Consider the following 18,207-nt stretch of genomic DNA (forward strand, 5'->3'; position numbering starts at 1 on the left):
TTTACAAACTAGGGTTGTGTTTTGGTATTAATTAACTAAAATAAATGAATTGAAGTACAGACAAAATGTGCTACTGTTAAAGTATAATACATGTAGTATGAAATAAGTGTAAAAGAGTTCATCATATTGTGGGAATTTTTGTGTTTTTATTACACCGGAAGTGTTTGGAGGACATTTGCACTCGTTGCTAAGGCAACCCTGTGAGTGTCGGCACGTAGCCTTGCCATAAACCCGGAAGAGTTTGATTTTACGTTGTAAGGACAGAACCACATGATCCGTCCTACATACAGAGTCTATAATTTTTTGTGTGTACAGTAGGTAGCTGTAATGCACCAGAACGATAAAATAGATAAAGATAGATAGATAGATAGATAGATAGATAGATAGATAGATAGATAGATAGATAGATAGATAGATAGATAGATAGATAGATAGATAGATAGATAGGATCAGGCCAACTGACAATAAAACCAAGTACTCCCCGCAAGGAATTTGAACGCATGTGACATCCACCCAAACCAGTCGGCTATCAGGTCACCCCAATACACTGTAAATGTTAAAATCTGAGTTTCAGTTTGAAGTCAATTATCAGTCCTACAGTGCATGCTTTTGCAGCTGAAATCTTATATCCAGATGTGAAAACCTTGTCCACTGATCATAATCTGGTAAGAATGCTGAACTGAACAAAGCTGCTGTTTGATTGTTCGATGCCAGTGTAGTGTGGTGCTTCTCCTAGTACCAGCTGCTGAGAACTTTCTGAGCGAACTGCTGTCTTGAGGCTGCATGACACATGATCTTAAAGAGCTCTTACTGCTCTGGCAAATACTTGGAAAGCCACTCTGTATTAGGTTCAAGTGAAAACTTATCTCCGTAACATATTTTTGTCACTCTCTTGGTGCGTGTCTGTATTCTCCAGTGTCATGTGCTGAGATGGTCAGCTGAACATTACTGGGGGCGTTGGGCAATTTTCCCACTTTGCACTTCATTAAGGATCAAACATTCACACACAAAGAACAGAGGGTTAACACTAGAGGCCTCAGCTGAAGAAAATGTCAAGCACTCTTGTTAAAATAGCTGTCAAATAAGTCATGCAATATAGTCCAAAATTGTGTGCTTGACCTTAAAACAATTGGACATTGAAACAAGAAAGTTCACTCTATTCATACTACTCTATATTTTTGGTAAATAACATCTTTCAAATTTAAGATTTGGACATGCAGGATGCAACCAAAGAAATGACCCTCTCCAAGGAGATCAGAGATTAGAAAATCAGAGCTGGAGGTAAAATCACTGTTTTGCAGGGACACTTTTGCAAAGCTGACACTCTCAAAAATAAAAATAGTTTTTTGGTACAGTATTTCAAAACATGCAATCTCACACACCCAGTACACAAAGCTTTCAGGGAGACTGCTCATTGTGGTTTCCTCACATGCTAATTTGCATGTAGTGCACATACAGTGGCTTGAAAACATGACTAACGGACATGTTTGTGCCCTACATGTTAAAGTGTTTGTAATTCATTGTCCATCTGCACTTCACCCGTCACAAACTGCTACATCCACACTCCTGTGCACGCCTCCTGAAACACACCTTCACATATAGTCATGTGCATTTGCAATATGAACACACATTCTCATGCAGTTTTTAAAGACATTCAACATGCACAACGTGGTAACATGCATTCTGCAGATGGCATCCACTGCAACATGCGGCATGCCATCTGCATGAATGCATCATACGAATCCCTTACGGGCAACAAAGGTGGTCTGTGTGAGTAGGTGTGTCAGAATTCCAGAAAGAGCACGAAAAACACACACATTCTGGAGAGATTACCCATATTTACCTCCGCCAAGGAGGTTATGTTTTAGCCAGCGTTTATCTTTCTAATTATAACGCTTTTGTGTCTAACAAACTAAAATAGACACACAGGTTAGTTGCACAGTGTTTGTGTTCTGCAGGTACATTTTTGTGTTTCGGGTGAGACTTTCTGCTTATTCAAACAAAGGGTTAGAGGATAGAACATGTCATATGGTGTACAGATTGTAAAACCTTTTCTGACAAATTTGTGATTTTAGGTGATATAAATAAATTTGACCACGTGGTTAACAGCAGGTGTGGTTGTCATGATGCTATTTTTTGTTGTTTTTCTAAAAGGATGTGAATTAAACGTGCATATAAGCACACATGTAATGTAGTGGCATAAGCAGTCAGAGCTGTGGCATCAGACCAGAGTTAGGCTTGTCTGTGCTGAGTCACACACTGCAGTGGTCTAAATATAGCATTGTGGGTAATGTAGTCTGGGCATCATGTATGCTCATCTGCTGCTCTGCGCACTCTTGACCCCCAAATGAAAAATATCACAGAGAGCTGAATTTGAAGAAAAGGAAATGAAAGAACAATGAGTCATGACTCCTCCAGTAACATCCTGTTTTACAGCCAGTAATATATTAACACATATACACCAAATAAGCCACATCTCCACTGTTGGCAAGATTCTTTGACAAATTACTGACTCAAAGGTCCTGAATGATCTTCCATCATCATTCCATGTAAAAATAACACAAATTATTAATGAAATTAAAAAAACAAAATGGTGTGCGTGAATCAGGGGTTAGACACAGAACCCCCAAAACATAACACTCTGGCATCTGTGTGTGCCACTGTTGCCATAGCAATGCACCCAGTGGGAGAGCCGCAGAGCACAGAGTCAGTGATGAAGGGTAGGCAAACAAATGAATGGATGAGGAAGATGCATAAATACATCTACCTGCACAGAGACACAGTGTGCATCATGAAGGACTAATAAAAGCTATTTGGCACACAGTGTACGTAATATAGATTATGAAAGCAGGCAGGGATATGTTACAAATGTGACAAATCATGGCACAAGACAAACAAATGCACTTGTCGTGTGTAATAAAGGTGGGCAGGTCAAACAATGACAAAAATTAGCAAAATTCCACAGTAATCATGTTGACTATTATTTCAGACATTGCTATAGACAGCTATATGAAGTAATTTTAATGACTAAATATAAACAAACCACAGCTCTTCTCTTCTTCTCTATGAAGAAGGAGAGTACAGATTCTTAAGCCCTACTCAGACAGTCATCATACGACTGCAGGAAAACAGGTGGACGCAGCATAAATTTGCCAAGAGGCAATGCAACATCACTGAATAATTGGCAACCTCTGCCAATAAAAATAAAATAATTGCTGCAGTGACAATTTCTGGAGCAATAAAATCCTCCCTCATAGTTTTATAGACCACTGAACAGTGTCTTAGATTGTAACAAATCTTGTTGTATTTCATAATCTCATTAGTACTTAAAGCACCATACTGTCACCAAAACAGCATCAGCTAGCGAATGACTGGTGGTCAAATGATGGAGAATCCCTTTAAGGTTAGAGAAAGGGCTGAGATTACACGCACAGCTCTGATCACTACGTTAGGGCTTCAGAAGGATGTAGTCTAATGTAGGCACCGGATGGCAGTAAAGGGGTGTGTGTATGTGTGTGTGTACAGCTGAGCCAGCAGCAGCCACACCAGTTATCACGCCTGGCTGATGGCTGTTAATGCTGTGGATTAACGCCTAACTCTCACTAACTCTGAGCACACACATGCACACACACACTAGTATACAAGGTCCTCCCTAAATGCTCTAAGTGCTGTTGATGAACTCATAACTAGTAAATCATACATGACAACAAAAAAAGAAAAATGATGCAGAAAAAAAATTAGGAAGAACTATTACTGACTACCCTTCCAAAACACACACACATACACACATATACACACTCTTTTTCACACACATACCACTCCTCAACCCAGCCTCTTGTCTGATTAAACAGGATTGGCCTTGGAGCAGCAAGACTCACTGGGCTCAGCTTCCCATGCTTACTGAGTGATTGCAGTGCTTGTGTGTGTGTGTGTGCGTGTCCAACAGAGTGTGTCTTGTGTTGTTGACCTCTGAGACAATACAGCACTGTGACATCAGGAAATGTCCATAGAGCTGCCAGAGTCAGAGAGAGGGATGGAGGGAAGGAAAAGGCCAAAGTAGGAACGGGAATTGTGGGAGACAGGAATTTAAGGAGGGAAGAGGAAAGCAGCATTTGGACTTGAGTGAGGAGGAGAGAGAGAAAAGGGGACGGGGCTGCAGGGAGGAAAATAGATGCACAGTGTGGCTGAGGCTTAATTAAAGACAATAATGATGTTTTGTAGCCCTCCACAACAACAGGCCTCTCAACCATGGCCTAGTTACGGAGGGAAGAGGGAGGGTGGGAAAGAAAGAAAGAAAGAAAGAAAGAAAGAAAGAAAGAAAGAAAGAAAGAAAGAATATACATGTATAGATTGCAAAATAAAGAGTACTTCCTGTTTACTGCAACTCACTCCACGGAAACATTGCACTCTTGCAAAATAAAAAAAAAATTAGAAAATAAACAATTAGAATGAAAATAATTATTACTCAGCCCAACTCCATCAAATGTGCACATGGAAATCTCAAACCCCCCCAAAATAAAACAAGGCACTGTGGTTTATAGAGCAGCCTGCTTACCATTCGGAGGTATACATTTAGTATCAAGCCAGCAGCTAACCTAGCCCTGTGACTGATTTATGGACTGTAAATGAAAGATAGACACAGTTTCTGGTTATTAAAAGTGAAACTAATGTGGCTTAAACCTCAACCTTTGTAATGGCCAAAAGGGGGAACTCAAAAGACCAAATTGCCAAACTCTAGACTGCAGATTGGTTGTCCACAAACCAATAGGAGGTATCACTGCGGCTAGAATCATCATTTATATATAGTCTATGGACTGCATGCTACACAAAATAAGCTTAATGAAATGTCAATAGGATTTGGATGTACTATAATACTGAATTTCAAATCATAATCTCTAAGGTGCTTGTAGAAGGAGTGTGCGCGTGCGCGCGCGTGTGTGTGTGTAAAGCTGTGTTCCCAAATTTGAAGCAAACTTTTAAAGCAGAGTACAAAACAAAAAGGAAACCAGGCTTGTTTCCACTAACTACTATGCAGTGAAAAAACCACAGTGCTTAGTAAGAGCAGAAGTTGGTGGATTAGGCTACATTAGGCATGTCTGTAATACAAAGTGGTAGAAAAAGTAGAAAGCAAAAACCAGTTGTTTTCCAGCTATTAAAAAAAACCTCAGAGAGTTGGCCAAAAGAAACAAAACTTTGTTCGTCAACAAGATAAAAATGGAGCACCGTCTAGAAGAGGTGTTTTCAATCAGGAACGTTGTAATCAGTCTTTCATGTCAGCTGGCACTGATCACGCTTCATGCTGAAGTCAGTGAAAGAAGTGAAAGCAGCTGATCGGTCATAAATGTTCTCTACATCAGAACTCATTGGAAAACGGTGTTTTCATCTCCCATGAAGCTCATTACCTCTCAAGTCAAAAACCATCTCAAGCGAGTGTAAAAACTTATTTTAAATTGTATTGTTTCCATCAACTTTTTGTAATGCAATGCTCCAAAATGCACATAGAAATCTGGTATGGCAATGCAGCTTGTGTGTTTGTGCCTCAGCCTGTTTAAGCATAGATCCTTTATTTTCCTCAAGGCCCCTCTCCTTTTTAGTCTCATCTCTATACATTTATAAAGCTGACACAGATATACTCCCCATTGCTGAAAACCATAGCCTAGTAATGTCTTATTGACGACATTGGCACTAGCTTTTTCGTTTTCAAATTATGTGGTTCAAAACACTTTGCTAAACTGATAGCTTGTTTTCAAGCTGTCTGATCATCTCTGCCGACCACTAGACATCAGACAGAGACAAACCTGCAGCAAGGGAGACAATTAAATTGTTATTACAATGTATCCAGTTACCACAGTAGGGTTAAGCTAAGGTCAGTAGCTGACTAATCCTCATGCTCACCCAGTTATGTATGGTACCAAACCCCTCTTCAGCTACTTTGGTTGCATGATCAACTATATCAGATGGAGTATATCTCCAGCTGACCGTGAATGGCATGCTATCTGTGAAAGGCAATTAAGCCATCTTGCTCAGATTTCTCCTCTCCTCTTGGCAACAACATGGCTATTTTTTCTCTGCCACCACTTCCCTCTCTTTGTCACACACTCACTCTCTCTCTTTCTCTCTCCTTGTTGCCTGGCAACCGTGCTCGTAAATGCGATCCCACTTGTCTGCGATTGGCTGAGGGGCTGGTAGATCCATGTCAGAGTCAGAGAGAGAAAATGGGGAGATACACATGCATCACAAGCAGGAGTTATAAACTTACAAATATCAAACAACTGAAATGCAATAAACAGTTTTTTTGAGTGTGGACCTTGCACACGCTCTACTGGGACAATAGATACTGTTTATTGTTCCCATTGTATGTCATATCAGCAGGCTGAACCATTCAAGTTTGTATGTGCGTGTGTGTGGTCACAGTTTCTTGGCATGCTCTGTACAGTGCCAACATGTTTACACACACACATGCCTGTGAGCTAATATGCATGCCATAATTGCATGGGTAATGGTTAGTGTGTGTGTGTGTGTGTGTGTGTGTGTGTGTGTGTAGGTGTGTGTGCGTGTGTGAGTAGTTGCATTAACTAGCAATTGGTCTTTGAAGGGGGTGTCATGCCGAGAGCTGAATAAGGAAAACCACTCTTGCTGAGTTGCATGTGTGCATGTTTGCATGCACTATTTGTGTGTGCATGTGGATGTATTAACTTAGGTGGCCTCACATCTGTGTGTTACCTCTCTTCCTCCCACCCAGGGAGTCATCAGTGCAGATAGCATGGAGTGCCCTGCCAGGCAGCCAGCGAGTTAATGAGAAAGTGTTGAATAGTTCTTATACTGAATGGTATGGGAGCCACCGACTTAGCTGATGTGACGGCACAGGCCTGTCGTTGAACACTTCCTCACATTTCCCCACAACAGTCCTCTGTCCATTCGCTGTCTTTATTGCTTGTTACATTCACTCTCTCTGTCTGGATGGACATTTGGAACAATCCTCAACTGTTGGTCTGCAGCGTTTCACTACTATTTTGCACACATTCACTTCAACACATCATCACTGTGCTTCAAATCTGAGATTCTTTATTTACAAAAAATCAATGTGCCCCTGTTGTTTTTTTCAAGTTTTAAATGTGCTGTGTGTTGTAGTTTTAAACACCAATAAACCATTCTCTAAATAAAATCCCTACCTTAGTAAAATGACGGTAAACAAATCAGACGAAGTCCAGGCTCACTGGCAGCCTGTATGTCACATTAGTGGTATATTAGTGGTAATACTTCTCAAAATCAAGACCACATTGCCCATAAACTTCATTGCTTCCTGCCCTCCAGCTCCCTTCCTTCACAGTAGAAGATAAACATGTTGGAAATTAGTTTTCCAGCCTGTTTTCTCTCCTCTCCACCATCTGTAGTTGAGATAAACCTCAGTCTTGTTCCTACTCATTAGTTGTTTAGTAGAAAAAAACAATGATTCTTGCTTCTTTTGCATACGGTTTTAGATAATTTTCCAGTGTGTAGATTGTGATTGAAACAATCATCAAGAACGTGTGTGTCTGCATGTCTTCTGGTATGACACACTTTGGTCTTCCATAGACAAAATGATATTTTCATACCAATTCTCTGGATAGGAGTGCCGCATGTGTGTGTGTATAAATATGAGTTATGATATTCATTATGAAACTTTGTATTTGGATGCAGGCAGGCAGCTTGGCAATAAAGCCGGCAGGCAATCTGTACCATCAGATCATTATCCTCATCTACTCTCTCACACACACACACACACACACACACACACACACACACACACGGCATAGTGAGGGTCCTGGGATTGACCCAGGTTTTACTGCTGCCACTGCAGTGAGAGTGTAACAACAAGGGTGGGGGGGAGTGTAGAAAAAGACAAGCATCAGTATTACCATCATCATCATTATCATCACTATTTTCATCAATATAGGAATAAAAACACAAAAGTTGATGAGTGAAACAGTAGTTCTGGTTACAGAAAAGACTTGTGGAACAATTGTTTTTTATTCAGCATTAAACAGTAAAAGCTCTGAACTAAAATCCAGTATGTATGATGAATGTACCGTAAAATGTGCTATGTTTCCATGAAGAGTGCTTAAAAACAATTTACCCACAATTGTACAATGTATTTGAAGCAAAAATCTAAAGATTTTACTGACTGCTAATAGTGTGTTCAAATACACAAAAAAACTCAAAACATCTGTTTGTCCAACGAGTTCCCACAAATGCTGCCTCAGTTCCTGCTAGATATCTATAACACATATATTTGAAAAACATATGATGGTTTGTCAGTAAATGAAAAATGAAAAAATATAATCCGCTTATAACACACACTAAAACAAAAGATAAGGATTGACGAAACAACCATGGCAGTTGAAAAAGTTGGTACTAATGATATAAACAAAATATTGCATGCAAAGCTAAAATGTTTAAAGTTTAATGATGCTGGGACAACTAAAAATAAACGACGAATGATGTTGCCAGAGAGTCATGTGGTACTCATCATGACAGACATCCTGGATATCATCGCTGTATCTCGGCGATGCCATTTTTATATGACTGAAGAGGAAGAGAGTGGTGCCATAAGCTGGCAGATATAACCAGAAAAAGATTGCAATACAAATGGCCAGTGTTGTGCACATCAACAACTTTATACATATATTACTGATAATAAATACTGTTACCAGTGATAGTTTCCCTTTTTTTTAACTCTACAGGCCTGGTTGGAGAGCTCTTTTAAGGCTTTAAGAGTAATTTGTTGTTCATGTACTTTGGTTGCATCACAGTTGGGTCATGTTGCCCCATTAAACAAGGCTCTGGGGTTGGTTATCATACTAAGAAAAGTCCAAACTAGAAAATCTCACTGTGACTGTTGTGTTATCAGTAAGATCATCTAAATAGAGACAAAACTGAGACCCAACCCTCCATCAAAAAGCCCAGTAAACCACAATTGCTTAAAACTGCTTGTCTAACAGTGGCTGTTGTTGGACACTTGCTCCTTAGTTTAGTTTTTGTCTTTATTTTGAAAAATTCTGAAACTTTTTCCTGCCCAAAGAAAAAAGACAGCAAAGTTTAACAAGTCTCAAGTGAGACCAAAGAAGAGTTGTTAAACAGTGGCAAATAGACAGGTTATTAAATATGGGAAACACACCACACACACACAGGACTCTGACCAAGCCACATCAGGGCAGCAAGCATTTTGTGTGTTTGTTAATGTGCTTCCATTTCACTGAGCTTGTCTGTCCCACAAACACACACACACACATGTAAAACACACAGTTTGCCCTTGGGACACTTGAGGAAAGTGAATGTTTGGGCTATGACAGGGGAGTGGAGAGTACATCTGAAAGTGCACTCACAGTCACCCCACACCAGGGAATTCACAAACACTTGTGCACTTCCTACTGCTGGATTTCACCCGCTTGCTAAATCTCTCTCTTATACACACACACACACACACACACACACACACACACAAGAAAAACTGTTTCTCTCACCCTCTACTCAGCCTTCCTTATCTTTAACAGCTAGAGAAGAAAAGTGAATAAATCTGACAGCTAATCATTAGCAACCAGAAAACATTACCTGACCATGAACCAAGCTTGAAAAATCCACTTTTGTGACACTTCTCCCATTGATCACCTTGCATAGTATATGATAAAATATACAGTTTTGTTCAGTTTTCTTCATTGTGCATTAAGGCTGACCTATTTGGGATAAATATCTAATTGCAATTTTTCTGGTAGATATTACAATTAGATTTGCGAGTCAAGCTTCAATTATTTACTGTGTAACCGATTTAAAGCATGTGATGGAGCATTACTACATAAGATACCAGCAACAGTGTGACTGTCACACAAGGCAGATGGCATGAATTTGTAAAACCACTGATTCAACAGCTTAAACTCTCCCTGCACAATGTTTGAGATGTGGCGATTGAATAGTGACAATGGACTTATGTTAGTCAAACCATCGCGTGCATGCCACATTAACAGAGGGCACAAACAAGCCTTAAAAGTTTCCACTTACTTGAAAAAAAAAACATTGAATTACAGAATTAGTCTCATTATTTAATTACCACAACTCGTACATCCTAAACGGCAGCCTTTGCGATTGGCTGTGTGCATGCGGCCAAGTTAGTGTTCTACAGTAATTACTTTGACGTCACATGAAGGATATTTAGTTCTCTGTTCCTTCATATTTTTATTATTTCTATCCTAATCTGACCTCTTGGAAGAAGGTTACCAAGAACAGAAAGGCAGTGTGGACAAAATACAGAGAATTAATTTCCACACAGATATCCTTTTTCCAGTTTTTGATAAGGTCATAACACCAAAGCAAAACACTAAGAGCCTGCAGCTACGCTAATGGTTCACTAAGGGTAGTCAGTGCATTTACACTGTAATGACAGCATGGTAACTACAACATTACGACTACAAATATCGACATACTAGTGAGCCAAGTATGCTGTTTACCAGCATATTTGTGTGGCACTGATAAATGTCCTAAATTTTTCAGGTATTTATTAGTCACAAACCGAATAGTTTGCATCCAATGATGGCAGTTGATAAAAAGTTAAGATATTACATAACTCATTGCAACTACTCCTGACAGAAATATTACTGTGTGCACCAAACATCATGGCAATGCAATACTCTAACCTGGAGGTACCAGCTTTGTTGTACTACAAGATACTTTGGGGACCACCAAAGGTAGTGGAATGCATCATCTAGGGACCATGTACATCTCTATCGAGTCGCAAGGTCCATTATTACAGTTTGGACCAAAGCAGTGGGCCAGCCAACTTATATAAGTCAAAACCCTAGAGAAAGTTCCTATCGGACAAAAATCTTCCAAAATATGTCACAGTATAAATGTAGAATACAGAAAATTAGTTCTTCAAATAAGTAACAATATACAGACTTGACATATTCAACTGGATTCAATATCAGTATCATTAGTGGTTATGCAGTTCCTTTGGACAGTAAAAATCAGGTCACCGTGGATCCAGAAATATTCCATAAATAATAATGGCCCACTTTTCATTGGCATCCAGCTCATGAAAATATTTTGCAGTGTTTCACTTCACATAAAATTTGTTTGACAGCAGAATGGAAACGTTGCCAATTCCAGCTCATAAATGAGACCGTTGGTACAAAAGCAGAGCATGGGATCATCAGTACCCTTTGGGCTTGATTCACACCCTCTACAAAAGTGGCACATTGATCAAGTAAATGGCACAAAGACAGAGAGCATCATTATTATTGCTGTCTCCTGCCTCCATCCATTTAACAAATCTATTAGAGAGCATCACACACTGAGAAAGAGCTGCAGTTGTATTGCAATCTGACAAATGGACTCCAACAGGAATGACTCATCAGTACAGAAAGTACAAAGAGCCTCTGATGAACAGTCTGCGTCTTCGTGACGGCAACATTTATGTTATATTCTTGCATCTGCGTGTTTGTGTGTGGCAATGGTAGCAGCATGTATAATGAGCTGACAAAGCTTAGTGACTTCCTGCCTGGCCTGTAAAAGCAGCACGAGCCTCTTCCTGCATCCTCTGCTATAGGAGCCCACCTGGGGCTGCACACATACATCATCATCCCATGCCCTGTCTGGCAGCTGCGCTTAATAATCCACAAAAGAAGGAGAAATTTCCAGGATTACAGCCACAGTTGTCTTCCTCGTTCCCCTCTCTTTCCTCAGTGGTACCATAGTATTCAAATGGCCTTCAGTGGGCAGTGAATGTTTGTCTGACCTTCTGAGCTCTCAGCCCACACTCTATTAAAACTAGCGCCAAGCTTTAGGCCTACGCATAGAATATCAAGTATGTAAAGAGTGTCAAGCCAAAAAAAATAAAATAACATCCTACAAGCCATAGTTCTTTAACTTTCTGCAGGTTTTGGCAAAGCATCGTGCAGGAAAAAAGCTCTACATTCAAAAATTGTATGCATTTACAAACACTCCAGGATACATGTGCAGTTGAGGGGTAGAAAATGTACTACCAAAATGTCATGAGAGCTTATTTATTGACATTTTCAGGATCACAAAGTTGAGCAACCTGATGGAAAGCAGTCAAAATCAACAGTGTCTACTACTGTACATACCTGCCTTGAACATTTCAGCTCTGACTCAAAGGAATAGAAAAAGTTTTTTGCAGAATTTGGGAGATTTTTTTTCAAATTTCGTCATGTCCATTCATTTTTGTAATGCAACACTTTAAAACGCACCCAAAAATACAGTAGAAACCGAGTTCTTCCAGCAAAATGCAAAAGAAAAAGGCGCTTCTCAGCTCGAGGACAGCAAATGTTCAGAACACAAAAAGGGGTCTGGAGCACACTGCCTAATTCATAGCCTTTCACTGTGCAAACAGACTAATGTTTCAACACTTCTGTGTTTTCATCCATCCATTTTTTCTACTCTTGCCGCAAAATAATGCATTGTCAACAGACGGCTTGTGAAAGTCTCAAAACAGCCACCAGTTAAAAGCACAGAAGCTCCCCTCACACATGTAATATATGCATACTGTATGAAAGTCCTGCTGTTTGTCTGCTGCAGGCATTGAGAGCACACAACCCCCCTCAACCTGAATGTGAGGATAAAGTAAGAAGCATATGCACCAAACATATACCAGACACTGGATAAACCAGATGTGTTACATCTGGGCAAAGTCTCCTCCTACTGCATAAAGGCAAATGCTGACTGACAAGAAACCCATGTCAGTACAGGATGTAAGTACTAAAACTATAAGAGCAATATTGTGATGCATTATCCATTCCAAGCTATCAGTCTGCACCTCTGTCTGTGTCACCAACTCCCACATTGAGTATCTAAACACATCAGCTTCTACATAAAACTTTTCACCTTTACCTTCCAGTACTTCATTAAAAAGTCATGGCTATGGGTTTTGCTCAGCTAACTAATTCTGCACACTGGGGTAAATGGTATATCTTTGATATAATGAAGACCATATACTCATTACTTTCGTAATCTCTATAGTTCCGGGCATAAAATGTCATTACCACATTGACTTACCCTAAAGTGTTCAAGTACGTCACGCTGCTCATCCACTAATCGCCTGCGAGTCAACACCTATATGTTGGTTTACTTGTGTTGATGTTGATTATTCATTTACAATTTTTCAACACTGAGCAATGTGCGCTTTCCACAATCATCAAAATATCAAATTACGAAATATGTTCTAAAAGAATAGATGAATAGGTGCCATTAAGGATCGTATATATTCTGCAGGCTTGTGGTGACCCAACACCACAGAGGACACTTCCACTGCTAAGGGGACACATGGACTTCAACTCGGAAACCTCACTTTCATTTCGACCCAAAGGAACTAGGGACTAAATTTGTCTCTGTAGATAGTATTGTGTTTCAGTAATAAGCTATCTTTTACTCAGTTTTCCAAAAGTCTGGTGGTAAGATGGAATTCTGTCACACGTGTTGTTTCCAACACAATAGAATATCTGTCTTCTAGAAGTGATCTTCCTATTACAATGGGAGGTCGAACGAAATCCTGCTACAACAATAACTTTTATTGACCTCTCTGAAATACTTACATCATATTTCTGTCTCTGTGCCTAACTTCAAAGCATTCACACTGCATTGTTTACAGAGTGTACCTCCAGGCTGCTGAAAACACTTTCATCAGTAAAAAGGAGAATTTAGGAGACTGGCTGATAAGATCTCAACAACATGATAATACTCCTTAGAGTGGTGCAATGTGGAGTGCACGACAAAAAAGCAGCAACACTTTCTTTAACACACACACACACACACACACACACTATTGTCCTACCTCTGGTGTTAGTAGCCATGTCAGCCACCTTCTGAAAGGCATCGAGGAAGGCCACAGCAGCCAGGACAGTGGTTCTAAAGAGACAGAAAATGAGAATTACTTTATATAAAATGGCATCACGACTAACCTTTAATCTGATTTTGGTATTCAATGATTGCTGGTTTTGAACTGGTAATGTGGCAATGGTTTGGGCAAAGAATTTGAAAGAAGTAGATTTGTTATTTTAATACATTTTTTATTTGTTTTTTTTGTAAATAAAATAAAATAAAATCATGTGTTCCACAATATTGGCACAAGTTAAAAGAGCAACAACTTACTACTCATGTACTGTATTTACCTGAAGTCAGGAGGTCTAACTGCTAAAGGCAAATCAATAAATCGCTGAGAAATAACTGAATACATGTGCAACTGATAGAAACTTATAGACTTTATAGTCTTAAAATACTGGCATCAATCGTTAAAGAACAAGGGAGAAAAAAAATAACAGAAGTACAGTTTTTGAAGTTTGTCTTTTTCCAAAATGATTTGATCCTCTATGATATTAGAGAGTATTTTGATGTTTTTGCTCACTATTCAGTTCCAAAGACTATTCATGTATTTATTATTCTGTTCTCAGTGGAGCTTACCGGAGCTGGGAATGCAGCTTGGTGGCCTTGGCGCTGAAGTCCTCCCACACAGGATAGGAGCACTGGAAACACAAAGACAACAACGCATGTTAGTTTAGACAAAAAATATTAATAAGCATTTCTTGATATTTAAGGCTTACAAACGTCACTACACACTTTACAGTAAATTTCAGGAGGGGATTCACTGTAACGGGAAACAATCAATATGTCGCAGGTTTGGATTTCATTCGGCCAAATGTCTGATGTAGTTGTGCTAAGCAGATGAATGTGACACAGCCTTCTTTTCGTTTGGATTTGTTTTGTCTTTCAGTTGTTGTTGTTTTTTTTTCCATCCCAGTCAAATCTGACATTAACAAAGTTCTAAGCAATATCCCGTTTGTTCTTTCTAAAAGTTGTTAAATTTTTTTTTTTTTTTTTTGGCTTTCTTGATAGTTCTGGGTTTTGAACTGTTTATAATGTCATCTTGTTGTCAGGAAATGTGGCATTTTCCACTTTTTTCTAATATTTTATGTGTAGACCAATTGAAATTTTAGTAAAAAGATAATAAAATAAATGAAAAGAGTTGTTAGTTGCACCTAAAAAAATATTTTACTCTTTCAAATAGCTGCATTATATTTATTATTATACTTATGTTACTGTTTATAAGTTAAGGCATCTGTAACAATATAGTAATATTATAACATTCAGAATTACTAACAACTAATGATCATCATACTGTCAACAATCTGGTAATTGTTTTCTTGATTAATCGATTAGTCAGAAATGCTGAGCATTGTTTCCCAAAGCTGAAGATGGCGGTAGCGAATGTCTTCTTTGGTCCAAAACTATTTTACTGTCCTAGAGGGGGAAAGATTTCCAAATATATACAAAATGAGGAAGCTAGAATCAGAAAAAAAATGCAGATACTGATTAAGTTATTATGAACTTAGTTGCCAGTCTTTTTAATAGATGACAACCCATTGATTAATCAATTAATTGCTGAAGCTCAGATCAATGATCATTACTTTTGAAACTTCAGATACATTTTGCTGATAATATTTTTGCACTCTTACTTGATAAATTATATAAAATATATATTTGAGTTTAAATGAATAATATTAGTCTGTCATCTACTGTATTTCACAAAAACATTTGATTGACTCTGTTTTTTCTGCATAAAACACTTCAGTGTAGCCTTTGTGTGCTTCATACTCTTTGTTCTCCCCTGTAATGCTCTAACTCTCTACCTTTCTCAACTTGTCATCAATTCAATTCCCTATTCTCTTTCCACAAAGGCACACACACACAGACACACATAGCCCTGCTTCAGTCTCTTCTCCATCAGTACCCTGCACCCCCTCCTTTTTTCAACCTCCCTTCACCTCTTCCTTCATCCCCAAAAACCCTGCTTCTCCCCCCTATGCAGCCATCTAATCCACCTACCCAAACACACACACACACACACACACACGTATATATACAGAACACTTGACAGCCACTGGCATCACGCAGCATCAAAGGGTTTGACTAGAACAGCCTGTGTCTCTAATGGATGCTGCTCCCCCATCCTCACAGCACTTCTTCAGACTGGATGACTGCTCTATCACACACCCCCAGCCTCAGAACATATTACATTATACTTGATCTGGGTTAACCTATAACCCTGTTAAACACTTGCAAATTGTGTGCATGGGGGTTGGTGGATGTATTTATATCGGCAGGGGGTCAGACTACCCTTACAGGAACAGTGAGATGTGGGAAATCTGCCAGGGTGAAATGCAGGAAGTAATGCAGGGAGTAATGAAAAAACGAAGGTGCAGGAGAGCAGTAGGAAGGAAATGTGTGTGTGTGTGTGTGTGTGTGTGTGTGTGTGTGTGTGTAATGTGCGTGAGTGTGTGAGTGTGATGGGGGGTGGGGCATCCTGCCGTGATGTCAGACTGGCACAGACAGTAAGAGCTGTATACTCTTTGATCTGGCCTGTTTGATGTGGCTTAATTTGGTCTGAAATCACAGTCCTATTTCCCCTTGGTACCGAAAGCTACCCCCTCCACCACCCAACACACACACACACACATTCACCCTGCTCCCTCCCCTTGCTGCCTGTTTGAAGGGGCCTACAGAGTTTAAGTAGTGTGAACGTGAGATAACGGAGAGTGACGCCCTCCTCTTTGCACACACACTCATACAGCCATGCACTTCATTAGCATATTTCTGGCAATTCAATCCAGTAAAAGAGCCTGGTGGCAAGTGACCAAGTGATGACTGAGTGTGTACGTGTGTGATTGGTTCCTATTTCCTAACACGCCAGTCTTTCCCCTACATACTTTTAGTATTCTGCTGCGATTACGATCAGTAATGCAGAAATGGACAACAGTCTGATTTGTTTTCTTGCTTACTCAGAGGGAGTCCAAAGGCTACTTTGCATTGTTGGGTTCTCCACTTATAGCCTAATATATGTTATCACTCGTCTCATGGACATGCTCCACGATGAAAGGCACGGGTTCTGAGCCAAAAGTCCCATCAATGCGACAGGACGGAATTCTATAAGATTTTTCCTAATTATGAAAAAATAAGAAACGCCACATGCTACACATCATCATCTGTATTAATACCTTTACAGCACAGAACAATCCTATAACAAACTTGAGACTGAGAGAGATTTTTTTGCTATGGTAACAAGATGGTAACAGAAACCTGCAATAAAGAAGCAGCAATGATATTGACAAATGACATTCTGTATTCTGAGAGTATTGTAGAAAAATTAACTAAATCTTATCTATGGTCTGCTACATCGTGACCTCACTGGAAAGTTAATCCTTGAAAAGGAAAGGATATTACCATAGTTAACTGATCTTAACCAATGCAGCTCTCAAACCCAAGCATTGATGTTATTGATGTTTTTTTTCTTGTTTTTTTTTTTCTCCTTTTTAAACTGTTTTCAGCAAGCCTCTAATCAACACAATAATGAGACTTCTTCATTTAGAGGTTAATTGGTGATTCTAAATTGTCTGTAGGTGTGAATGTGAGTGTGCTTGGTTGTCTGTCTCTATGTGTAGCCCTGCAATGGACTGGTGACCTGTCCAGGGTGTCCCCTGCCTTCACCCTGAGTCAGCTGGGATAGACTCCAGCCCCCCCACGACCCTAATGAGGATTAATCGGTGTATAGATAATGGATGGATGGATTATGTATCTTGTCCAGGGTGTCCCCTGCCTTCGCCCTAAGTCAGCTGGGATAGACTCTAGCCTGCTATCCACTGATTTGGTGAGGAGTTTCACTAGTGTGTGGTAAATTAAACTATCTCATGAATTCAGTGTCCTATGATGCCTACAAAATGTTCCTTGTTGTCATGTACAAAGATATAAATCTGTTTGAAAAAAAAAAACAAATGACATTTTTTATTTTTCAGAATAATAACAAGCGACTTCGAATGGAAGACATATCTATTTCCATTTATTTTTCTGTGATTTCCCAAGTAACAAATCTGCATTTAGGTAAATCCCTAATTTGTAGTCTGTGTTTATTCACCCCTGCCAATGAATGGACTAAAAGATGTTAACTGTAAGCTAGCTAGAAATATAAGCTAGGGATGAAGCTATTTCTTCTTTTTTCTTTGGATATTTAGCATTGTTTGTACCACAGACAAATGACAATGATAATACTACTATGGTACATTTTTGAATACTTCTTTGTCTGAATACTTTGGTAAGTAAAGCAGAAAAAGAAAGACATGAATAAAGTAAGAAATGCATAACCATGATGAATCCACAGATCACATCTTTCCA

The 18,207-nt window shown here is 39.3% G+C and overlaps 1 protein-coding gene across 1 annotated transcript in view; it reads right to left on the bottom strand.

Moving 5' to 3' along the window:
• Window positions 1–18,207, bottom strand: part of LOC103355402 (MTSS1-like protein) — a 74,250-nt gene that overhangs the window by 31,772 nt on the left and 24,271 nt on the right. Inside the window, exons 2-3 of the mRNA XM_008279190.1 lie at window positions 14,446–14,507; window positions 13,820–13,893 (exon numbers count right to left, since the gene is read on the bottom strand). Coding sequence (XP_008277412.1) covers window positions 13,820–13,893; window positions 14,446–14,507 — 136 coding nt within the window. The remainder of the gene's footprint in view (window positions 1–13,819; window positions 13,894–14,445; window positions 14,508–18,207) is intronic.

The sequence above is a fragment of the Stegastes partitus genome, unplaced genomic scaffold (genome assembly GCF_000690725.1).
Source record: "Stegastes partitus isolate 25-593 unplaced genomic scaffold, Stegastes_partitus-1.0.2 Scaffold147, whole genome shotgun sequence".
NCBI classification, from domain to species: domain Eukaryota; kingdom Metazoa; phylum Chordata; class Actinopteri; family Pomacentridae; genus Stegastes; species Stegastes partitus.